Genomic DNA, 26,254 nt, shown 5'->3' with positions numbered 1-26,254 from the left:
CCCTGCTTCTGTGTGTATTTAAATACAAGTATCGCGGATAGTTCAGATCCGAGCCGTCATCAGTCTGCTGCTACCTCCCCGGGTCCTGCCGCCTGCATCACTGCCGTTGGTAACACCCATGGGTCCCAGCCACAGCTAACACCTGCTATCCTCCAGGTCCGGCCGCAGCTTATGGCTACTTCCTTCCCCCGAGCCCACCGCCACTGCCACCCACACTGACCTGCCATCTTGGTGCACCCAAGTGAAGCCACAGTGAGTACACCTGATGGAGGTTCCTACTGAGGCTGTGAGGCTATAACTTTCTCAATTACCTAAACCCCAAAAGCATCTACCCTGGAACAATAGCTACCTAATAAAACACACCCAAAGTGTAAATTTGGCCCCTACCCTGCATTATGTCTTCCCAAAAATCCCCCATAGAGAACAGTAGAACAGTAGAAAAGTGGTCCTAATTGAGTGTCAGAGAATACTGACAGTTGTAAATTTAAATTACTCCCAAGTCCTCATTTTTTATGGTTTTGCCCTGAAATTTGGCATGCAGCACCGAGCGACAGTTCTACCAGCCCATGACAAATTTCAGCACCATACCTCCAATAGCTTTTAAGGTGCAGCCCCTTAAACACCATGCCCCCTCGGGATTTCTCTTTGGGAAAATTTTTTTTTTTTCAAGAGGACCCCTACGTCAATCGTCCACTGTATTTTGGCAACCAAGACTGGCTCTGATTAGCTTGGTGCTGGTTGTGCTTAATACAGGGAACCCCTACGTCGTTTGTCCCCTATGTGTAGCACAACCAGCACTGGGGCTACAAAGTCCGATGCTGGTTGTGCTGTGGAGACATGTAATTTTTTTTTTATATATATATATATATATATATATCAAGCAATAGATGGGTACAGCGCCACTACCTGTGTGACTTACTGAGTGAAACAAATAAATATTCAAATGTATAGCAACTTAGCCTATTATTTTTTTCGGCGTCCGCTCTGAGACAATAGTGTAATACTAGTGTGAGTATTTTTAAAAAGTGAAAAACAAGAGAATTGACAATCAGGCGACTAGTTTGCTAGATGCGTAAATTCACACACAGTAAAATGTACAGTAGATAAATTAATGGTTTACAAATGTAGTTATACCTCAAACCATATAGAGGGGCGTGTTTCACGCTAATTAATAAATATAATGAACCAATAAATAGCAAGGTGCTTAGTGCAAAATATGATATATCTGATTACATCTAGATAAAAAAAAAAATTTTTTGTTGAACTCATATAGACAACAAAGTGCTAGTGCAAAAATATAATGAATCTGAAACAAAGTGCTAGTGCCAAGTATAATAAAAATTATGACAATTTATTGAAAAACAGTGCACATAAAAATATATAAATAAATATGACCATAAAAACAACGACTGGCAGTAAATAGATAAAAACAAAGTAGAGGAAAGTTGATATTTTTAAGCAGCTTATCTGATTGAAGGAGAGAGGTAGTTCTCCACAGTGCATGAGGCTGCCTCATGCACTGTGGAGAACTACCTCTCTCCTTCAATCAGATAAGCTGCTTAAAAATATCAACTTTCCTCTACTTTGTTTTTATCTATTTACTGCCAGTCGTTGTTTTTATGGTCATATTTATTTATATATTTTTATGTGCACTGTTTTTCAATAAATTGTCATAATTTTTATTATACTTGGCACTAGCACTTTGTTTCAGATTCATTATATTTTTGCACTAGCACTTTGTTGTCTATATGAGGTCAACAAAATTTTTTTTTTTTTATCTAGATGTAATCAGATATATCATATTTTGCACTAAGCACCTTGCTATTTATTGGTTCATTATATTTATTAATTAGCGTGAAACACGCCCCTCTATATGGTTAGAGGTATAACTACATTTGTAAACCATTAACTTATCTACTGTACATTTTACTGTGTGTGAATTTACACATCTAGCAAACTAGTCGCCTGATTGTCAATTCTCTTGTTTTTCACATATATATATATATATATATATTACACATTCATTTTTTAAAACAATACATGGATGGATTTCATTGATACGTCCATGCATCTGTGTCTTATTGATTTGATTTTCTCAGGTGCATGCCCAGCACCAGTGAGTCCCTTTGTCGCCCGCTGATGCTTCTGTGCTTGCAACTGCTCCGCACCTCCACTGCTGCCACTGCCCCACACACCTGCAGCCTGCCCCCGCAGCAGTCTCTCCCTCTGCACCCTTAAAACACCTCCTGTATGCTGTCTGCTCCTCCACCCGTGTTAGTGTACCTATTTGTTGTCCTTCTGCCCTGCAGGCAGCCCTGTTTGCTCAACAAAACCCTGATGGTTAATAAATTATAAAAAAGCAATGAAATTCCAAAGACAAAAAACCTTACGGTTTTACATGTCCCATTAAGGCTTCTTAGACATGATCTGAACTTTCACAAAACCTACTAAATTTGTGCCACTCAAACAAAAAAAGTAATAAAATTACGATCACTAAGGCTGACGTGTTCCTTGTGCAATATAGATATGGTATGCCATTACACCCTGTGGTTAACGGCAGATTCAGCACTCTCACAGAATGAGATTGCTGTCACTCACAAAATGGTGGAGCTGCTAATTCACAGAATTGTGTGTTCCCTAGAATACACACATGCAGTCTATGCAACTGAGGTCTAAGCAGAAAATAGAGCTGTGCAGATGGGATAAAAGTGGTGTGGATGGCGGGAGACAGTGCAGTGTGGATAGGTCAGACAAAAAGACATGTAGAGGAGTGACGATTAAGCAGTACAGATGGGGGGGCAGCCAAACAAAGTAATGGTACACAACCAGCATGGCTACCACAACATTCTGCAGTGCCATGCCATCCCACCTGGTTTGCACTTACTGGGACCATCATTTGTTTTTCAACAAGACAATGACCCCAAACATACCTCCAGGCTATGTAAGGGCTACTTGACCAAGAAGGAAAGTGATGGAGTGTTGCGTAAGAGGACCTGGCCTCCACAATCACTGACCTAAACCCGACCTAAACCCAATTGAGCTGGTTTGGGATGAGTTGGACCACAGAGTGAAGGAAAAGCAGCCAACAAGTGCTCAGCACCTGTGGGAACTCCTTCAAGACTGTTGGAAAACCATTCCAGGAGACTACCTCATGAAGCTGATGGAGAGAATGCCAAGAATGTGCAAAGCTGTCATCCAAGCAAAAGGGGGCTACTTTGAGGAATGTAAAATATAAAACATATTTTGATTTGCGTAACACTTTTTTGTTTACAACATAATTCCATATGTGCTCTATCATAGTTTTGATGTCATCATATTCATCCAAAGTGTTGAAAATAATTTAAATAAACAAAAACGGTGTGTCCAAACTTTTGACTGGTACTGTATATATATATATATTGTGATAGGATCATTGGTAAAGTGGTCTGTGGCAGGTACATTTGTCCCAGATTCCTGTCTTATGTGTTTTAAACCCCCAGGAGAAAGTCTGCAGTGTAGCAGGCTTGAGTTTCGGTTTTTTGAAAAGCCGGTTTGGGACCTGGGGGTTGTGGGTGAGAGGAGAGGGAGGGCTCCACCCACGGCCACTCCAGGTTTTGGTTCTAGCAGCCTGGTAACAGGCTTGTTAGGGTTTCCACCTGAGAGTGGCCAATATAAGCCTAGTGTGTATAGTCTCACCTGGGAGAGCAGGCAGGGAGTTTGCTCAGAGACAATTGAAAAACCTATTTGTGAGTACTGTGCTGTGCTTTGTTGCTGGCGAGGGCATTAGGCCCTGCCAGGTTCTGGTAGTGAGGGAACTACCTGTGAAGTTAGTGCCCCGACAGGGCTAGGATTTATATTTATGTTTTCTTTATATTTCTGTCATTGTACAATAAAGACTGGCGCCGACCAGCTTGTACTTGCATCCAGACTGGTGTGCTGCTTCCCTGCTGCTGTGTGTGTGTGTAAGGAAGGAGTCCTCTACCCAGGAGAGGGACCCCCCTAACCTAACTGTGTCACAATATGGTGGAGAAAGCGGGCACCCACACACACTGACGTTGCAGCGAGAGGAAAACTTTCCATTTAAAAATTAAAGGGACAGACACCCAATTTGTGAGTGTGGAAATAACACTGTGTCCTTGGAGTCCCATAGAGGAGGCATCAGCCAATGCTCAGAGAGGCAAGGTTCAGCTTCCAATCTACACCCCAGGACAAAATGGAGGAAATTATTAAGGCCTTGCTCCAAGCTACAGTAGCTCAGCAGGAAGCTACCAGAGCTCAGCAGAAGACTAACAGACTTCAACAGGTTGCCATTGAGGAAACCCGCCAGGCCTTAGCGGAAAACAGCCAGGCCATAAGAGAGGTGGTACAGCACCTGGTCGCCCGGCCCAGAGAGGTTACTACTGGTCCTCCCACCCCCACTCACTCCGTACAAGCCAGTCACTTCCTCCAAAAGATGACTTCGGGCGATGATGTGGAGGCCTATCTCGCCGCATTTGAAAGAACGGCCGAAAGGGAGAGTTGGCCCAAGGAGCAGTGGGCAAGTCTGGTGGCACCTTTTTTGTCTGGGGAGCCACAAAAGCATATTTCGACTTATGCCTGGCTGATGCCAAGGACTATAAAAAACTAAAACAGGAGATCCTAACTCGCTTGGGTGTCACCACCTTTGTTCGTGCCCAACGGGTCCACCGCTGGGAGTTCCATAGGGACAAGCCTCCACGATCACAGATGCATGACCTCGTCCATCTGTCCTCAAAATGGCTACAGCCCGAGACGCTGACGGGACCACAGATCGTGGAAAGGGTCGTGATGGACCAGTACCTGCGATCATTACCTGTGACTCTGCGCAAGTGGGTGAGCCATGCAGACCCTAAGTCCGCGGACCAGTTGGTCGAGCTGGTGGAGAGGTAGGTGGCGGCTGAGGAGCTGATGAGTATGCCCCACCGAGCCCCGATGGCGCACCGGCGAACTCCCACAGACACTGGTAAGACTGTTCCAGGGGAGAAGGGTGCTGGGCGGTGGAATGTACCTAAGACTGAGGGTGTAGAACCTGGAGACAGGCCTGCCAGGCCAGGGAGGTTCTTGCCCCGTAAACGATTACACATTAATATGACTCAGTGTTTCCGATGTGGTGGCTTCGGCCATATTGCCGCTAATTGTTCACTTACAACTGAACCTATGCAATGTGATACTGCTCATGTCTACCGCAGGGGGTCTCTCTTTGCACAGACAGCCTGTACGGCTGACCGGCAGGCTGAGACTGATTAGCACATGTGTGTACTCACTGTAGATGGCAACCGAGTAGAGGCACTGTTAGACTCTGGTAGCTTGGTGACACTTATAAAAGCTGAGCTGGTGAACCCCTTGAGGCATACAGGGAAAACTGTTGGTGTGACCTGCATACATGGGGATACTCGATATTATGTTACGGCCGAGGTGAACATCGAGACACCATGTGGCTCTGCTATAGTTTCTGTGGGTTTGGTGCATGGTCTGGTGTACGATGCAATATTGGGGAGAGACTTTGCTCACTTCTGGAAGTTGTGGGAAAGCCGTTTTGTTCCAGAGGTGAACAACCCCGATCCATTTGAGAAGGTTGTCGATGTAGTGGAGGAGGGAGTTTCTACTGAGTCAGAGTTATTACCTTTTTCTACTATGGTTGGCGAACTAGAGAATGCGGAACGTGACGGTGGCCCGCCAACTGATGTGCCTCCCATTGAGGTGGGAAGTGTTGTTGGGCCAGGTGATCGTCTGCCTGATTTAGAGGTCAGAAGAGAGGTCTTTGCCATGGAGCAGTTGAATGACCCTACTTTGGTAAAAGCCAGGGAGAATGTAAAAGTAGTTGATGGTAAACCCGTAGACCCTGATAGTCCTTTGTCCTATCCCCACATGGCAATGTGGCAGGATTTGTTATATCAGGTGACTAAAAAGGGGGAAGATATTGTGGAACAGCTAATAGTTCCCAAAGCCTACAGAAGAACAGTGTTGGATCTGGCCCATGGTCATATAATGGCAGGCCATCTAGGGGTAGAGAAAACTACTGAGCGAATAATGCAGAGGTTTTTCTGGCCCGGGCTTCATAAAGAGGTGTCTGACTTTTGCGCATCCTGCCCTGAGTGTCAGTATCATGCTCCCAGGCCACATTTTAAGGGTCCACTAGTTCCGTTGCCTATTATAGAGGTGCCGTTTGAAAGAATGGCGATGGATTTGGTTGGACCCTTAATGAAGTCTGCCAGGGGACACCAGTATATTCTGGTCATAATGGATTACGCTACCAGGTACCCGAAAGCGATCCCGTTGCGCAATACGTCAACCAAGACCATTGCCAGAGAGCTAGTTCATGTCTTTAGCAGGCTGGGTATACCCAAGATGAAACTAACTGACCAGGGTACACCGTTTATGTCAAAAGTCATGAAAGAGTTATGCCGCTTGTTCAAAATTGAACAGTTAGGAACTTCGGTTTATCACCCCCAAACCGATGGGCTGGTCGAGAGGTTTAACAAGACGTTAAAACACATGCTTAGGAAAGTGGTTGGCAAGGATGGTAGGGATTGGGATTACTTATTGCCGTATTTATTGTTGGCCATAAGAGAGGTTCCCCAGTCCTCCACCGTTTTTTCACCCTTCGACTTGTTGTATGGGAGACACCCAAGGGGGTTACTAGACATTGCCAAAGAGACATGGGAGGGGCAGTCTAGTCCTTACAAAACGGTGATTGAGTATGTTTCTCAAATGCAGGAGAGAATTGCTGCGGTAGTGCCGATAGTGAGAGAGCACCTGGAACAGGCTCAACAGGCACAGCAGAGGGTATACAACCGCAATGCCCGGTTAAGCAGCTTTGCTCCTGGGGACAGAGTGTTAGTGTTGGTTCCCACTGTGGAAAATAAACTTTTGGCTAAATGGCAAGGGCCCTTTGAAATCTTAGAAAGAGTGAGACAGGTCAATTACAAAGTTTACCAGCCGGGGAAAAGAAAGCCGGAACAGATATACCATATAAATCTATTAAAGCCCTGGAAAGATAGAACGGTACTATCGGCCGTCCGAGCCCCTCCAGTAAATCCAAGGCCCTTAGTTCCCGAAGTGACAGTGGCAAAAACCCTGTCGGCAATTCAACAACAAGAGGTCAAGGAGTTTCTGATCAGAAATAGGGTGCTATTCTCTGACGTACCTGGGAAAACCTCGGTCATTAAACATGACATAATCACTGACCCAGGGGTCAAAGTTAATCTAAACCCCTATAGGTTACCAGAAGCACAAAGAGAATCGGTGTTGAAAGAAATTAAAAATATGCTAGAGTTAGGGGTTATTGAAGAATCACATAGTGAATGGTCAAGTCCCATTGTGTTGATTCCAAAGCCCGACGGGAGTGTGCGTTTCTGCAATGACTTCCGAAAGATGAACAGTGTTTCAAAATTCGATGCCTACCCGATGCCAAGAGTGGATGAACTGATTGAGAGACTAGGGACGGCAAGGTATTTAACCACTCTTGACCTAACCAAAGGGTATTGGCAAGTACCGTTAACCGAGAGCGCCAAACAAAAGACAGCTTTTTCAGCGCCAGAGGGCTTGTTTCAGTACAAGATGTTGCCCTTCAGGCTACATGGGGCACCTGCTACCTTCCAAAGAATGATGGACAGGGTTCTAAGGCCCCATAGACGGTATGCGGCTGCTTATCTGCATGACGTGGTCATTCATAGTCCAGATTGGCAGTCTCACTTACCCAGGGTACAAGCAGTGTTGAACTCCATCTATAAGGCAGGTTTGACAGCCAACCCAAAAAAGTGTTGTCTAGGCATGGAGGAAGTAAAATATCTGGGATACACCATTGGCAGAGGCCTGATAAAGCCTCAGCTCAATAGAGTTGATGCCATACAAAACTGGCCACGGCCTCTGAATAAGAAGCAGGTGAGAGCCTTCTTGGGAATTACGGGGTACTACAGGAGGTTTATACCCAACTTTGCCACCATGGCAGTCCCACTGACTGACCTGACCAAAGGCAAACAAAAAATCATGGTAGAAAGGAGTCCTGAGGCAGAGAAAGCTTTTCAGGAGTTGAAAGTAGCGTTGTGTTCCCAACCAGTCCTGATGACTCCTAATTTTGAAAGGGAATTCATAGTATAAACCGATGCATCAGAAGTAGGTATAGGAGCGGTCCTGTCCCAGAACAAGGAGGGTGAGGAACACCCTATTTTCTATCTAAGTAGAAAGTTGAATGTACATGAGAGAAACTATGCCACAGTGGAGAAGGAGGCGTTGGCCATAAAGTGGGCATTAGAGGCTCTCAGGTACTACTTGGTTGGAAGAAAGTTCAAATTGATCACTGACCATGCCCCTTTGAAGTGGAGGTCCGAAAATAAGGACAGTAATGCGAGAATTACGAGATGGTTCTTGGCATTACAAACTTTTAAATTTTCAGTGGAACACAGGCCAGGAAGCCAGCTGGCCAATGCTGACGCGTTGTCACGCGTTCATTGTTTGGGGCTTCAGTTGTTCCGCCCCACAGGTCGAAACAAAGGGGGGGGATATGTGATAGGATCATTGGTAAAGTGGTCTGTGGCAGGTATATTTGTCCCAGATTCCTGTCTTATGTGTTTTAAACCCCCAGGAGAAAGTCTGCAGTGTAGCAGGCTTGAGTTTCTGTTTTTTGAAAAGCCGGTTTGGGACCTGGGGGTTGTGGGTGAGAGGAGAGGGAGGGCTCCACCCACGGCCACTCCAGGTTTTGGTTCTCGCAGCCTGGTAACAGGCTTGTTAGGGTTTCCACCTGAGAGTGGCCAATATAAGCCTCGTGTGTATAGGGCTGAGTGTCTCACCTGGGAGAGCAGGCAGGAAGTTTGCTCAGAGACAATTGAAAAACCTATTTGTGAGTACTGTGCTGTGCTTTGTTGCTGGCGAGGGCATTAGGCCCTGCCAGGTTCTGGTAGTGAGGGAACTACCTGTGAAGTTAGTGCCCCGACAGGGCTAGGATTTATATTTATGTTTTCTTTATATTTCTGTCATTGTACAATAAAGACTGGCGCCGACCAGCTTGTACTTGCATCCAGACTGGTGTGCTGCTTCCCTGCTGCTGTGTGTGTGTGTAAGGAAGGAGTCCTCTACCCAGGAGAGGGACCCCCCTAACCTAACTGTGTCACAATATATATATATCCAGACAAATGAAGAGGCACTCCAAGGCTTGCATAAAAAGCGTGTAATAGGAACAATCAACGTTTTGGGGTCAGTCACCCCTTCGTCAGGACACATGCTTGTGACAAACACAGTGCACATTAAATATCATACAATAGCAAATCAGGACTCACCCGTCCTCCCACGGGTCACGGGTGAGTCCTGATTTGCTTTTGTATGATATTTAATGTGCACTGTGTTTGTCACAAGCATGTGTCCTGACAAAGGGGTGACTGACCCCGAAACGTTGATTGTTCCTATTACACACTTTTTATGCAAGCCTTGGAGTGCCTCTTCATTTGTCTGGATATAAAGGGGGCATCGTATATGCCTATAAGAAGGCACCCAAGCATATACACACAAGGTGTCAGCTGCCTAAGGAGTGCCGGGTGACATTGATTTCTATATATATATATATATATATATATATATATATATATATATATATATACATACACACACACACATATATATATATATATAAAATTCCATAGACAAAAAACCTTACGGTTTCACATGTCCCATTGAGGCTGCTTAGACATGATCTGAAAATTCACAAAACCTATTGATTTTCTGACACTTAAACTTCAAAAAGCAATGAAATTACGATCATTAAGGCTGACGCCTTAATGGACGTGTTCCTTGCGCAATACAGATATGGTATGCCATCACACCCTGTGGTTAATGGCAGATTCAGCACTCTCACAGAATGAGATTGATGTCACTCACAAAATGATGGAGCTGTTAATTCACAGAATTGTGTGCTCATTGGAATACACACATGCAGTCTATGCAACTGAGGTCAAAGCAGAGAATAGAGCTGTGCAGATGGGATAAAGGTGGTGTGGATGGGGGGAGGAGACACAGCAGCGTGGATAGGTGAGACACAAAGGCGTGTAGAGGAGGGAAGGTTAAGCAGTACAGAGGGGGGGGGTAACCAAAGTATGCAGATGGGTGGAAAACAGTAGTGTGGATGGGGGGAAACAGAGTGGCACGGTTTGCGGGGACAGCGACGTGGATGGGGGAAGAGAGTGGCATGGACATGGGAAGACAGGCAATGACAGATTGGTGCAGATAACGGAATACAGACTAGCACCATTAGTAGAACACACAACAGTAGGGATTTGGGAAGACAGAGTAGTGCAGGTGGGGGGAGGAGACAGAGTTGCACAGTTGGGGGGGACAGAGTGGTGCAGATGGAGGAAGAAAGAGTGCCACAGAGGAAAGGAAGACAGTGGCGTGGCTTAGGGTAAGGCAGTGGTGTAGAAGGAAACAGAGTGGCACGGATGCAGGGCGGTGAAGATGGAGAAAGACAGATTGGTATGGATGAGAGAACACAGACTACCATAGTCCGGAGACCACACAGCAGTAGGGATTTGGGAAGACAGATTGGTGTGGATGGGGAGGAAAACAGAGTGGTGCGGGTGGTGGGGGGAGACAGAGTTGCACGGTTGGGGGACCAGAGTAGTGCAGATGGAGGAAGAAAGAGTACCACAGATGAGAGAAAGACAGCAACGTGGCTGTGGAGAAGGCACGGATGCAGGGCGGTGCGGCTGGGGAAAAACATTAGTGCGGATGAGGGAACACAGACTATCACAGTTGGGAGACCACACAGCAGTAGGGATTGGGGAATATATAGCAGCATGGAGGCATATAGGGGAAGAAAGTGTATGTGCATAGACAGAGGATGATAGTTTTAAAAATAAGGGAGCTGAATGTGTATTCTAAATGAGATAAATGTATGCAGTGAGAAGGATGTTGGAAGCCAGTGAGATTGTTGTGGTCATCGAATGGGAAGATTGTGGGCACTGAGTGAGATGTGGGGGCCAAATAACTGCTCAAACCTCAGTTGCATAGACTGCATGTGTGTATTCCAATAAGCATACAATTCTGTGAATTAGCAGCTCCACCATTCTGTGAGTGACAGCAATCCCATTCTGTGAGAGTGCTGAATCTGCAGTTAACCACAGGGTGTGATGGCATACCATATCTGTATTGCACAATGAACACATCCATTAAGGCGTCAGCCTTAATGATCGTAATTTCATTGCTTTTTTTAGTTTGAGTGGCACAAATTCAGTAGGTTTTGTGAAAAGGGGATGCATCTCAAGGACATGTCCCCTTTTCTAAATGACCACGCCCATTTTTTGGGTGCGCGCCAAAGACACGCCAAGTGTCCCTTTCTATAAGGCACCCCCTGCCTGCCTTAACAAGACAAGGGCATTGCAGCAGATATCTGGAATATCTGCTGTGGTCTCCTTTACATACATCCCAGTAGTTTTTAATATTTCTATACCACCTCAGAAAATGGTTGCCTTCTAGGATATTACCACATATATCCTTTGATAAACATGCCTTTTATTACCTAATGCCTTATTCATAGGCTAGCCATGCTATCGCTTTAAAACGGGACACTCATGAATTAATTACACAGGTTTTGTGGCTGGCTGACTTCAAGCCTGGATTTCACCTGGTTTTAATGAGCCACAGAACCTGCGTAATCCATGAGTGTCCAAGTTTAAACTTTAAAAGGGATAATATGGTAAGCTATTCACTGTGGGTTTTGTGAACAGAGAAGTCATATCACCTGTAAAATCATGGAGGCATTAAACATGCATTTAAAAGGCATGTGGGTATATCTGATGCTGTTGGGTGCATCAGATGGGCATTTTTGGGGCCTGTGGGGATGTGTGGTGGCATGTAGGGAGGTCTGAGAGGCATCTGGGGTGCTCTAAAGTATAAATTATGATGGGACCCAGAAATGGTGAGGTAGGACCCCATTTTTTTAAAGTGGAGAGTCCCTGGGACCCACATATTTTGTCACTCAGCACGATCTCTGAAGTTGTTATAATAATATCATCAAGTAGCCTCCCCAGAACAGCTGGAGCTCCAGTCCTCTCTACATGACCAACCGGCAATCACCTTATAGGGTAGATAGATAGATAGATAGATAGATAGATAGATAGATAGATAGATAGATAGATAGATATAAATTTAGGGTATGTGTCACTAATAAACAACACTGTTGGGACCCATTATTTATAATAATACTGATGTAGGACAGTGATGCAACAAGTTTCCCCATAGCAGAATTTGTACATAGTGAACACATATTATGCACATAACTACTAGATACTGTTCCAGCCAAGAATATTTGCATACGCTAATTATAAACTGTCATAATCAGATGCTGGCAATAATACAAAGTATGTCTGCAGAATATAACAACTAGCATCCAACTATTCTTAGTGATAGTGGCCTAGAATTAGATTTTATATGCATACGAGTAGAAATCAATATAATGTGCTTTATGTGGTATAAATTAACCCTTCTATGTATTTTTCTCATGTATAATCACAGAACTACTTGGTTACTTCAGATTTCCTTACAATTAATATCCACTGATGTATAATAATTGCATTAACATTTTCAAGTATTGTTTATACTTCTCTAATATAGAAGTAATCAGGGCTGCCGACAGCTCTGCCGGGCCCAGGTACAGGGAGGGGGCGTGGCCAACCTGGGGAGGTGTGGCCAGACCCCCTCTTTACAAAAAATAAAATAAATAACATCTTACTATTAAATAACATCTTCACGGCCGCGAAGCGGGTGCCCACACCGCACAGGGGGGCGCCTGTGTGCTGGGGTGGGGCGCAATCCCCCCGCATATAATGCAGGGAAAGAGAGAACTGACTTCTGCTGCAGCATCCTCTCTCCTTAGCCCAGCACACAGTGTGACAGCAGTGTGTGTGCTGGGCTGGGGAGAGAGGCTGCTACAGGAGCAGTCAGTCCTCTCTCTCTGCCCGAGCAGTGGCGGGGGGTCGGGCTGCAGGACCCAAGTCACCGCCAGCCCTCCTACAGGCCCAGCCAGGGTATATAGTACCCACCCCCCCTCTCAGCACCCCTGGGAGTGATTATACCAATACATATGAGTCACTTGTGTACACTGAGCTCTATGTACTGATGATTATGCATAGAGCCACAGTTCTTCATTTTTGGAGCAGGGCGGCAGCATATGTCATATTTCTGTATTATAAGTAACACAGTTTCGCTCAAAAACAAAGCAGGGCTGACATTAAGGGGTAAATTTACTAAGAATTGGGTTTGGGTGAGTTTAAGCTTGTTTTTCATCTCGCAAATTTACTAAAGACAAACTCGAGTGAGTTTGGAAGTGAGTTTTCTCTTTTCACTGTTAAAACTCGTGTGAGATAGCAAACTCGAAAAAACTCACCATCGGCCAAACTAGGAAGTACTTTTCATGTAAAAGATGCAACTCGTGAATTTACTAAGATTTGAGTTTACAATCTCATGTGAGATTGTAGCAAACTCACTGATAAATTGAAAGTTTCAAATAGACCACCTCCTGAGCTGTGAGTTTGCCAGAAACATACACAGATCAGTGTGATTTGTGTATGTTTCCGCCTGTATACCCAATGTAAAGGTGTTTTTCTTTTTTTTTAAATGACCTAGGGTCCCCCCCCCAAATGCCATAACCAGCCCCGGACTTGTCAGCCAGCTCTACAGTTAGCGGCTGCTGATTGGCTCCAGACAGTTCCCACGTGGGCTGGACAATGTGTCAGGAGCCGGAAAACAATCAGCAGCCACTAACTGTAGAGCGGCTGCTGATTGGCTGGCGGATCCTGACAGTTCTCACTGATCAGTTGGGAGTCGGTTAGCGGTGTATGTGGTCACACACATACACTGCTAAGGTAAGTATATGGATCGCGTACTCGTTTTTTTTTTTTTTGCAAAGACCCCCATGGATTCTACGGAGACCAGCGCAAGGATGGAGGAGAGTATAGGATCTTTTTTTCAGGTACTCCAAACGGGATCTACAGGGACAAGTGGACGCGAACATCTGGCAGCAGGTATGTGTGAATGGGATAGGTGTAATAAACTTTTACTGTATAAGGTGTTTGTGTACTGTCTTTATTTAACAATTTATTTTACAGTGGAGGTACGGGTGCCGGCCCCCTGCTGGCACTTGCACAAGTGCCAAAGGGCAGGGGTGCTGGCACCTGTAGTTCCACTGTAAAATATAATAGTTTACTTTGATGTTACACTTTATTACCTCGTACCCACAGCCCAGGGCTGTGGGGAAGAGCCCCGGGCTTCAGACCAAGCCTGGAGTTTCTTGTGGAGGTCCCCACCTCCCCTGAGATCACCGGCTTGGCCTGACCAGCATGGGGTGAGAATGCTTTGGCACTAGAGACATGGTAATAGGGTCTCCGGGCTATGGCATTACACACCGGTCAGTTTGGTCCGGTGCTGGTTTTAAATATAGGGGTACCCCTACACAATGTTTTCCCCCTATATGTAAAACCAGGTCTGGCCCTGCAGCCTGGTGCTGGTTCCTAAATTACGTTGGAACCTTACTCGTTTTGTACCCCGTAATTTTAGGAACCAGGACTGGCTGACAAGTCCGCGGCTGGTTAAGCTTTTTTGGGGGGGGGGACCCTACATCATTTTTTTTATATATTTTAACCTGTTTTTTACAGGTACAACACAAGCAGCCTTCACATATATCACTGATATGTGTAGGTTGCTTGTTCGGGTGAGTTTGGCATAGAGAAACCACTGCAATCTTAGGTTAGTAATCTCATCTAAACTCGCAACTAGCAGAAGAAATCTCGATCTACTTCACCATTGGGAAAAATCACTTTCAGCTAAACTCACTTCTTAGTAAATTTGCGAGTTGAAAAATGGAAACCTCACCCGAGTTTTGGTGAAGTAAAGAGTGTTTAAAAAAAACAAAACTCGACCAATCTCAAATCTTAATAAATTTACCCATTATTGTTAATTTACTGGATACCTTGATCAGTTTTTTTTTTCAGTACGAAACAATTGTGCCACGTCAGTTTAGTCGGGAGATTGGACGCACAAAAACAATTGAATTCTCCCCAGAGAATTCAGACGAGAACTCTAATAAAGAGAATATAGATGGAGGCCAACACATGGTCAAAATCTTATATATATGAATTCATGTTGTACCTGCTACATACACCATTATCTTAAACAAGAGAATTTCCTTAACTGTTCATTCACTGGACGATTCACCCACCTACAGTTTATATTTCTGAGCTTCAATAGGTACATTGAACCTTTGAGAAAAAAAATCTATTTCTTATAAGAACTGCACTAAACCGATCATAATACAAGATACAGATGCAAGTCCAAAAATAGTACAAATTATTAAAACATATCTTTTCAATAAAAAGGCACTAGTCATGTGCATGGGTTCCAGCATAGTCTATATCACAGGTTCTCAAACTCGGTCCTCAGGACTCCAAACAGTGCATATTTTCCATGTCTCCTCACAGAATCACAAGTGAGATAATTAGATCCACCTGTGGATCTTTTAAAATGTGTCAGTGAGTAATGAATACACCTGTGCACCTGCTGGGTGACTTGGAAAAAGTGAACTGTGTGGGGTCTTGAGGACCGAGTTTGAGAACCACTGGTCTATATATTCAACATAATACAAATTAACAACTTGTGACAAGTGTATACTACATGTATCAATCAATAGTAAAAAAAAGTGGATTTGGATTTGGATTTGCCAAACTGCGGTGACTGGCTTTGGATTTGGATTTGGATTTTTTTACAAAAATTACCAAAAAAAAGTATAATCACATAAATTGGGCTTATTTTTCTTCCTAGAGAATTATTAACCTCAATAACCTTCATTTCCAGTCATTTACAGTCAATTTAGACCACCTCACAGTTTAAATTATAGTTTTCACCATTATTGGCCAAAGGTTGGAGTGAGCTGACTGGTTACCAAGCGACAAAGCAGCGTCACAGACACCACAGTTTAAAGCACATCTATGACACATTGCCACACAGCAGTTGCAGAAATTAAAAGTAGTGCACCTACCCAGTGGGGTACGGCCAGCAGAATCACAGTACTTGTTTACAAAGTGGGCTACCGCCCTAGGAGTCACAGTGCACAATCTTATTCACATTACACCGCACATAGGAGCTTATTCAGAGGCGGCCGTACGGTCTACGACCGCACGGCCGCCTTGATGTTTTGCCAGAGCGCATGCGCACGAGGGAGCCGGCTCCCTCGTGCGCATGCGTGAGACCCGCTACGACCGACAGCGCTGGTCGTAGCGGGTCTCTTTCCAAAGGGGGCGAGCTGTCGATGTTGATTGACAGCTCGCCCCGTTTGGAAGGCGGGCCGGGGGGTGGCAGCCCAAACGAAGGCGTTCCTATGGGAACACCTGCTGTTTGGGGGAGGCCCCACTGACATCACTAGTGATGTCAGTGGAGAGCTTCCGGCTCAGACAGAGCCAGAAGCTCTCCGGGGCTTACGACAAGTGAGACCCTACCCTAGGGTCTCGTCGTAAGCCCCGATGGTCGCGATGGTCTCTGACCATCGCGACCATCACCCGAGCGGTCGTTAGAGCTGTGGGTGTTAACCCACAGCCTAACGACCGCAACAGAGGCGGGCGGTCAGGATGCAAGTGGCCGCCCAGTTTCTGAGCGACCGCTTGCATCCTCCGACCGCCTCTGAATGAGGCCCATAGTGTCCCTGATTCACATTACACCCTAAAGTAGTGTCTCTTATTTATGTTACGACACACAGTAATGCCCCTTTTACACAATGCCCACAGTAGTGACCCTTTTACACAATGCACACAGTAGGGACCCTTATACACAAAGCCCACAGTAGAAATGCCCCTTATACATTGACCACAGTAGTAGTGCCACTTATACAATGCCCCCAGCAGTGGTGTCCCTTACACAATGCCCCCAGTAGTGGTGCCCCCTATGCAGTCCCCTTAGTAGTAGGGCCCCCTATGCAGTGCCCCCAGTAGTAGTATGCCCCCCAGTAGTATGCCCCCATAGCAGGCCCCCTGTAGTGCCCCCATTAGCATACACCCAAGTAGCAGTGCCCCCATTAGTATGCCCCCCAGTAGTATGCCCCCATTAGCATGCCCCCAGTAGTAGTGCCCCCATTAGCATGCCCCCAGTAGCAGTGCCCCCAGTAATAGTGCCCCCCAGTAGCAGTGCCCCCATTAGTATGCCCCACAGTAGTATGCCCCCCAGTAGCAGTACCCCAGTAGTATGCCCCCCAGTAGTATGCCCCCCAGTAGCAGTGCCCCCATTAGCATGCACCCAGAAGTTTTGCCCCCCAGTAGTATGCTCCCCAGTAGCAGTGCCCCAGTAGTATGCCCCCAAGTAGTATGCCCTCCAGTAGCAGTGCCCCCATTAGCATGCACCCAGTAGTATGCCCCCCAGTAGTATACCCCCAGTAGTGGTGCCCCCATTAGCATGTCCCCCAGTAGCAGTGCCTCCATTAGTATGCCCCCCAGTAGTATGCCCTCCAGTAGCAGTGCCCCCATTAGCGTGCGCCCCAGTAGCAGTGCCCCCATTAGCATGTGCCCCAGTAATATGCCCCCAGTAGTATGCCCCCCAGTAGTATGCCCCCATTAGCATGCACCCAGTAGTATGCCCCCCAGTAGTAGTGCCCCCATTAGCATGCCCCCCAGTAGCAGTGCCCCCATTAGCATGCCCCCCAGTAGCAGTGCCCCCATTAGCATCCCCCCATTAGCATGTGCCCCAGTAATATGCCCCCTAGTAGCAGTGCCCCCATTAGCATGCGCCCAGTAGTAGTGCCCCCATTAGCATGCCCCCCAGTAGCAGTGCCCCCATTAGCATGCCCCCCAGTAGCACCCCCTTAAAAACACACACACATAAAAAAGAAAAAGAAAACTTGCCTGAATCCCCGCTCCTGCCGCCGTCCGCTCTGCTGCTCTATTACGCGCGGAGGGAGCCGGAAGACGGAGCTCATGAGTGAGCTCCAACCGGCTCCCTCCGTGCAGCAGCCAATGAGAGTCTGCCTGACTCTCATTGGCCGCTATTACAAACACACCCAGGTGCTCCTGACCCAATTGGATGTGCACCCGGGTAGCTGTTGTTACAGGAGGAGTGCTGGTCTCTACAACGGATATATATGTATGTATGTATGTATGTACATATATGTGTGTGTGTGTATATATGTATATATATATGTACTGTATATATATATATATATGTACCAGAAACCCCCCCTTAAAAATCCTGCGTTTGCCCCTGTTGTATAATAGAAGGAATAGATTGAAATTCACTTTGTAAGAAAAGGCTGTGTAATTTCTCAGTCTGATGATGATATAGGGCCTGATTCAGACCCACTCGCGAGCGGCTGTCCGCTCGCAAGTGGGTCGATGTTATGGACTGAGCATGCGCACGACGGAGGGAGCTCCGTCGTGCGCATGCACCAGACGCGACGTGCGAAGGAAAGTCCTTCGCTCGTTGTGTCCGATCAAAGGGGGCGTGCTGTCAATGTTGATTGACAGCACGCCCCCTTTGGTGGGCGTGCCGGGGGCGTGCCTCCCTGACGGGGGCGTTCCCACGGGAACGCCTCCCGTCAGAAGCCGGCCCACTGACATCACTAGTGATGTCAGTGGGAGTGATTTTGGCTCTGATAGAGCCAAAATCACTCCGGAGCTTGCTGTTGAAAACCTAAACCGCAGGCTCCGGCTCGCAAATTCGATGGCGCGATGGTCTCGACCATCACAATGCACGCTCGTATAGCCTGTGGGTGGTGACCCACAGCTATACGAGCGTCCAGGAGGACGCTCCATGAAAATGGAGCCCGGCCCTCATTCAGAGCGTGCGCTCTGCTCAGAGTGTACGGCTCTGAATGAGGGCCATAGTCCTTAATCTATTGTAACAAAGTGCACACGTTCGCTCCACTGAGATAGTAAGCGCTACTTGTAACTGAGTAGTTCAAGGCTGCGTACCATTGCAGCATATGTGAGGGAGTCTCTAATCCCTACTGCAGCTGTTCCCAGGGTCCGTGGATATTACCGGCATCTCCGTTCACTCACCTGGGTGAGACGGCCATGTCTACCATATGGGGCGCCTGTGTGCTGGGGTGGGGCGCAATCCCCTCCGCATATAATGCAGGGAAAGAGAGAACTGACTTCTGCTGTAGAATCCTTTCATCCTAGCCCAGCACACAGTGTGACAGCACCGTGTGTGCTGGGCTGGGGAGAGAGGCTGCTACAGGAGCAGTCAGTCCTCTCTCTCCCTGCCCAAACTAAGTAGCGAAGGGGGGACGGCTGCAGGACCCAGGCCACCGCCGGGCTCCTCCAACAGGCCTGGGCCCGAATATATAGTATCCACTCCCCCCCTCTCGGTGCCCCTGGAAGTGATTATACAATACATATGAGTCACTTGTGTACAATGGGATGCTGGTATTATAATAGAAGGAATTGATTGAAATCTACTTGGTAAGAAAAGGCTGTGTAATTTCTCAGCCTGATGGTGATATAGCCCTTAAACTATTGTAACAAAGTGCACACGTTCGCTCCACTGAGGTAGTAAGCGCTACTTGTAGCCAAATAGTTCAACGTTGCGTACCATTGCAGCACGTGTGAGGGAGTCTCTATTCCCTGCTGCAGCTGTTCCCAGGGTTTGTGGATATTACCGGCATCTCCGTTCACTCACCTGGGTGAGACGGCCGTGTCTACCCTATGGGGGACAGTGATTGCCGGGTGGTCACGTAGAGAGGACCTTTTCTTTACACCCTGTTAATTTCGTCATAGGATATCCTCTGACAAAATTACCAGGGTGTTAAGGAATGCGTAAGGAAGACTGCTCTGATTCTCTACAATATTGCTGCCGCCAACTGCAGGGACCCTGAAAGGAACCCTGCCTATTCCGTCCCACTGCTATAACTTCAAACGGCTACAGGGATTAACACCAGCACTAAGTTATAATAATATAATCAAATAGGCTCCCCAGGATAGCATGAGCTCCTTCCTCTATACATGACCACCTGGCAATCACCGGCCCCCATAGGATGGATGGATGGATGGATGGATGGATGGATGGATAGATAGATAGATAGATAGATAGATAGATAGATAGATAGATAGATAGATAGATAGATAGATAGGGATTCAGGGTATGTGTCACTAATAAACAACACTGTTGAGACCCACTATTTATAATAATACTGATGTAGGACAGTGATGCAACAAGTTATTCCATAGCAGAATTTGTACATAGTGAACACAGATTACGCACATAACTACCAGTTACTGTTCCAGCCAAGAATATTTGCATATGCTAATTATAAACTGTCATAATCAGATGCTGGTAATAAATAATACAATGTATGTCTGCAGAATATAACTACTAGCTTCCAACTATTCTTAGTGATAGTGGCCTGGAATTAACCCTTCTATGTCTTTTTCTCATCTATAATCACAGAACTACTTGGTGACTTCAGATATCCTTACAATTAATATCCACTGATGTATAATAATTGCATTAACATTTTCAAGTATTGTTTATACTTCTCTTATATAGAAGTAATCAGGGCTCCCGACAGCTCTGCCGGGCCCAGGTACAGGGAGGGGGTGTGGCCAACACGGGGAGGTGTGGCCAGACCCCCTCTTTACAAAAAGTAAAATAAATAACATCTTCACGGCCGCGAAGTGGGTAACCGTGCTGCAAAGAGGGGCACCTGTGTGCTGGGGTGGGGCGCAAACCCCCCGCATATAACGCAGGGAAAGAGAGAACTGACTTCTGCTGTAGCATCCTCTCTCCATAGCCCAGCACACAGTGTGACAGCAGCGTGTGTGCTGGGTTGGGGAGAGAGGCTGCTGTAGCAGCAGTCAGTCCTCTCTCTCCCTGCCTGAACTAAGTAGCGGCGTCAGGCGGGCTGCAGGACCCAGGCCACCGCCGGGCCCCTCCAACAAGCCTGGGCCCAGGTATATAGTATCCACTACCCCCCTCTCGGTGCCCCTGGAGTGATTATACAATACATATATCAGTCACTTGTGTACAATGGGATCTATGTACTGATGATTATGCATAGAGCCACAGTTCTTCATTTTTGGAGCAGGGCGGCAGCATATGTCATATTTATATATTATAAGTAACAGTTTTTCTCAAAAACAAAGCAGGGCTGACATTTATTGTTCATTTACTGGATACCTTGATCAGGTTTATTTTTTCAGTAAGACCAGGGGCGGATCCCGAAAAAAATTACAGGGGGGGGCACCGTAATTGAGGGAGTGTGGATGGCGGGGGGGTGGCCAGGTGTGGCAGTGTGAATGTAGCCCTACATGTGCGTTGTGAATACATAGTAGGTGAATACATAAAGGTGTTGTGCCAAATGTTATAGCAATTGAACATTCCACTTATATTTACTCACGTCAACTACTGGTGAAAAATGGAAGTGCTGGTATGTAAATTGAAAGTATATGTCCAGACGCTTTTACTGATTTTGATAGTGTGAAATTAGGCCACTTAAAAAGAAATATAGCTACCTACTATTATTAGTCTGCCACAATTTTCAATGGACAATTTGTGCTGATCTTACACAGGACCTCAGTATGACATAGTGCAATTTTTTTAATCCCAACTGTGCTGGGGACTCTGCATGTTTGTGGCTGACACATTAGGACTAGTTACTCTCCCTCCTGCAGAGCAATTTGGAGACTCTGACCAAACAGACAATGGAAATAAAGGGCAAAAATTGCATTTCATGCTGTCTTTCAATAATATAACACACATCACAGAGCGACCTTAGCAGAGATACACCATTTCCATTATAGAATAAGCAGCAATAAAAGAATGTTACTCCTGTAATTGTTCATCTTTAAGCAGGGCTCGACAAATTTTTGTAAAATCTAGGAGCCATCTTAAAAGTTTAGGAGCCAGACCATCGTCCATTACCAAAATATATGAAAGCTTGTATAGACCACCACACATGCCCTTTCAGTGCCTCTCAACCTAGTAGTAAGCCCCCTGTAATAGTGCCTCCTGTAGTAAGCCCCCTGTAGTAAGCTCCCTGTATTAGTGCCTCCAGTAGTAAGCCCCTTGAAATAGTGCCCCCAGTAGTAACCCCTTGTAATAGTGCCCCCAGTACTAAGCCCCCTCTAATAGTGCCCCCAGTAGTTAGCCCCCAGTAGTAAGCCCCCTGCAATAGTGCCCCCAGTACTAAGCCCTCTCTAATAGTGCCCCCAGTAATAAGCCCCCTCTAATAGTGCCCCCAGTACTAAGGCCCCTCTATGTGTGCCGCGCACACACAAAAAAACAGAATACTTTCCTTAGGCCGCGATCCTGGGTCTGCTGTAGTCTGCCGCTTTTTGGAACTATGGGAGTGCCCAAGGGGGGAACCAGATGCTGGAGCTCAGGAGTGAGCTCCGACTGCCACCGCTCCTCGTTACTATGGGAGAGTGGCGGGGGGGGGGCTTGGAAATCACGGTCGCCAGGACTAAAATCTTAGTCGCCATGGCGACCTGGCGCCCGGGATTTGTCGAGCCATGTCTTTAAGAACACACCAAATTGCATTACATTGCCAGGCAATTACTTAATATACAATGTAGTGTCCTTCATACTATACAGAGAACATTATGGTGACCGCAATATCATACAGAGTGCATTTTAGACTACACCATACAAAACAACCCATCTTAGTCACTCTTATGCAACATGAGCATACCAATCACTGATATATAATACAGAGGGAGGGAGGGGGATTTCCAAATGCTGGATTTCACCATAAACCAGGAATTCTCAACTCAAGACCTCAAGTACCACCAACAAGTCATGTTTTGTGGATGCTTTTAATAATGCACAGGTGAGTTAATATATTTTTCTGGGTCAGTAATTATCAAACCACCGTCATTAAGCATTTAAAAAAAACATCAACCATATATGAACAAAATATGTACTGAGGTCGTGGGTTCAATATACACGACAGCTCTAACTGTGCAGAGTTTGTATAATCTCCCTGTGCTTGAATGGGTGTCCTCCAGGTATAGAAATAATTAGAAATAAATAAATAATACACTGTACAAGCCCTATACAAGTCATGTCCTTCTGATATCAGATAAATCTTCGCTTTAGATAGACCTTTAACACAAGACCTGTCTCCACATAACAATTTATATAAATATGGCGATAGCCTCATTGCGATGAGCTGCGATAACTGCTGTACATATTTTTTTTCTCTACTCTCATCATTTCCTCTCCTCCTTATGCTGGACATACACTATACAATTATCTGTCAGATATCTGTCCAATCTGGCTGGTTGGAATGAAAATCTGGTAGTGCATGTGAGCAAATGACAATCGACCATTTGCTCATGAACACTGGAAAACAGACAAAAATGGTTGTTGAAACAAATTAGTTAAATCAAACATATTTAACCAATGTGAACAATCATTTTTGTCCATTTTCATGTGTTTGGGATCATATGGTCGAATCTCATTTTGTGCCCATACATTACCAAGTTTTCATTCCAACCAGACAGATTGGACAGATATTTGACAGATAATTGTATAGTGTATGCCCAGCATAAGTCTTTCCACCTCACTTCTCCTCCTTTAGTATTTCCACCTCACCTGTGTCCTATAATGAAATGAGTCACTCTATGTTATTTATTTTGTCAGATCCTCTATAACGCTGGCTCTCAAACTTGGTCCTCAGGACCCCACACAGGTCACGTTTTCCAGGTCACCCAGCAGGTGCACAGGTGTGTTCTTTATTCACTGACACCTTTTAAAAGATCCACAGATGGAGATAAATATGTCACTTGTGATTCTGTGAGGAGACTGGAAAACATGCACTGTTTGAGAACCTGTGCTCTATAAGTACCATTAGGTCCAAAGGGGAGTATCCACTACCAGATCTGAAAACGACTGCACGATTACAACATTGTAATCGTGCAGTCATTTGTCAGTTGTGTGATGAGCCTGCACTGAACGAGCAGACGTTCAGTGCAGGGTCATCAATCATCTGGAAACATGCTGAACCTGACGATATCGTCAGGTTGACCAGAATGTTGGAGAGATCATAGATGTCTAAACGACCAGCGCTCACGCGCATTGCCGGTCGTGTTAGACATTTTTGCAAACGATTTGCAAATGATTGAACGATCAAACCATCGTTATCGTTCATTAAAATCACTAAGTGGATACTCCCCTTTAGATGAAGAGCTGATCAGATTTTAAGTCAAACTATTGTTGGATTACATATACAGTAATTCTAGAGGATTCATCTTACAGCTTGACGTATTTCTGCCTTGGGTACAGTACCTCACCTGAAGTGGAGAACTGCAGATATTTTGGCCAGGTCCCATAGGAGCCAGCTCTGTGAGCGATTAAGCACCTCCAATATTTGTGCTACACAGACAGGGATACACACAAATACCAAAGTGGTGCCGAGGCATACATGGGTTCGGGCAGAGGAATGCCTAACTATGGACACAGGCACACATGGGTACATGCAGTGGCACACATGGGTACATGCAGTGGCACACATGGGTACAGGCAGAGGAACACAACTACAGACACAGGCACACATTGGTATGGGCAGAATAAAACATATAGATACGGACACAGGCCCACATGGGTATGGGCAGAGACTCACATGGGTACAGGCAGAGGAGCACATAACTTATGACACAGGCACACATGGGTATGGGCAGTGGCACACATGGGTACGGGCAGAGGAACACATAACTACAGACACAAGCACGCATGGGTAAGGGCAGAGGAATATATAGCTACGCACACAGGCGCACATGGATATGGGCACACATGGGTACGGGCAGAGGCACACATGGGTACAGGCAGAGGAACACATGACTACAGATACAGGCACACGTGGGTACAGGTAGAGGAACATATAGCAACAGGCACACGTGGGTATGGGCAGAGACACACATGGGTACGGGTAGATGCACACATGGGTACAGGTAGAGGAACATATAGCAACAGACACAGGCACACGTGGGTATGGGCAGAGACACATGGGTACGGGTAAAGGCACATATGGGTACAGGCAGAGGAACACGTAACTACAGACACAGGCACACGTGGGTACGGGCAGAGGAACATATAGCTATAAGACAGGCACACGTGGGTACAGGCTATGGCACACATGGTTACGGGCAGAGGAACACATACCTACGGACAGAGGCACACACGGGTAAGGACAGGGGAACATATAGCTACGGACACAGGCACACATGGGTAAGGACAGAGGAACATATAGCTATGGACACAGGCACACATGGATAAGGACAGAGGAACATATAGCTACGGACACAGGCACACATGGATATGGGCACACGTGGGTATGGGCAGAGGCACATATGCGTATGGGCAGAGGAACACATGGCTATGGACACAGGCACACATGGGTACAGGCAGTGGCACAGATGGCGAAGAGCAAAGACACATATGGGTACAGATACAGATGGAGACAAGTGCAAATACAAAATATGTGATAAAGAGTGAAGAGAGAGAGAGGGTCAGGGAGAGGTGAACACAGACCGTTGGTTAGACTGACAGACAAGCATGCAAGAGTTAGGTGTGGGCTGTGGATGAACAGATCAGTGCACTTGGGCTCATGTGTGGGCGGGCTGGACTTGGAGCAGATGGGGACATCTGGTGACTGGTACCTCTTTATTTGCTAACCACGCCTCTTCCTGTACTGAGCACTGCGGCCCTGTCAGTGCACAATCAGATTTCAGAAAGCGGGGCAGGCAGATAAGTGGAAATCAGTCACTTTGACTTCCATGCCTGTTATTCAGTCCAGCGGCCAGCCAACTTTAGAGAGCAGAGGTGGAGTCACTGGCTCTACTGCATAAGGAAGGAGGCAGAGCTGCGGTTGTGTTTGAAGTCATACTCAAAACGAGTGCTGTGCTCCTGTGTACCTTATTTTTATGCATTTCACAGGGCAAGCTAATGGACTCGGCGCCGACTGCTGTAGCAGCAGCTGCATGACCTCTGGCGGCTCCTCTCTTCACACCATAGTATGCGCGACGTCACGTCTGCGTACCATAAGCAGCCGGGCAGCTTGCAGCGCTCAAGGAGGTGGAGCTGCTCAGCCACCGAGCATGCTGCTGAAGCTGCTATTTATCGGGGAGGGGGACGGGTGCCATTAACAGCGGGGGAAACAGCCACCCAGGAGCCCCACTATTTACAGTAATAAGAAAACCTGCCTTGGTGCCCCCCCCCTGAATCCGCCACTGAGTACGACGTACGTAAAAAACTGAAACAATTGAATATCGCCCTGTCCGTTTAGATGGGTGAAAAA

General features: G+C 46.3%; 1 protein-coding gene across 2 annotated transcripts in view; it reads right to left on the bottom strand.

Annotated features, from left to right (window-relative positions):
- Nucleotides 1-26,032, bottom strand: part of LOC148542034 (ATP-dependent translocase ABCB1-like) — a 179,931-nt gene extending 153,899 nt beyond the window's left edge. Inside the window, exon 1 of one of the 2 annotated variants that reach the window (XM_088476416.1) lies at nucleotides 25,872-26,032. In XM_088476416.1, coding sequence (XP_088332542.1) covers nucleotides 25,872-25,939 — 68 coding nt within the window. In that variant the 5' untranslated portion in view covers nucleotides 25,940-26,032. Of the gene's footprint in view, nucleotides 1-24,251; nucleotides 25,562-25,871 lie in introns of those variants that run through there. The other variant, XM_088476411.1, reaches the window with a different exon arrangement.
- Nucleotides 26,033-26,254: the final 222 nt, after the last annotated feature.

Source organism: Taudactylus pleione, unplaced genomic scaffold (genome assembly GCF_031769625.1).
Source record: "Taudactylus pleione unplaced genomic scaffold, aTauple2 ptg000016l, whole genome shotgun sequence".
Lineage (NCBI taxonomy): Eukaryota > Metazoa > Chordata > Amphibia > Anura > Myobatrachidae > Taudactylus > Taudactylus pleione.
Note: the sequence above shows the minus strand (reverse complement) of the source record. Positions and strands in the feature narration are given on the sequence as shown.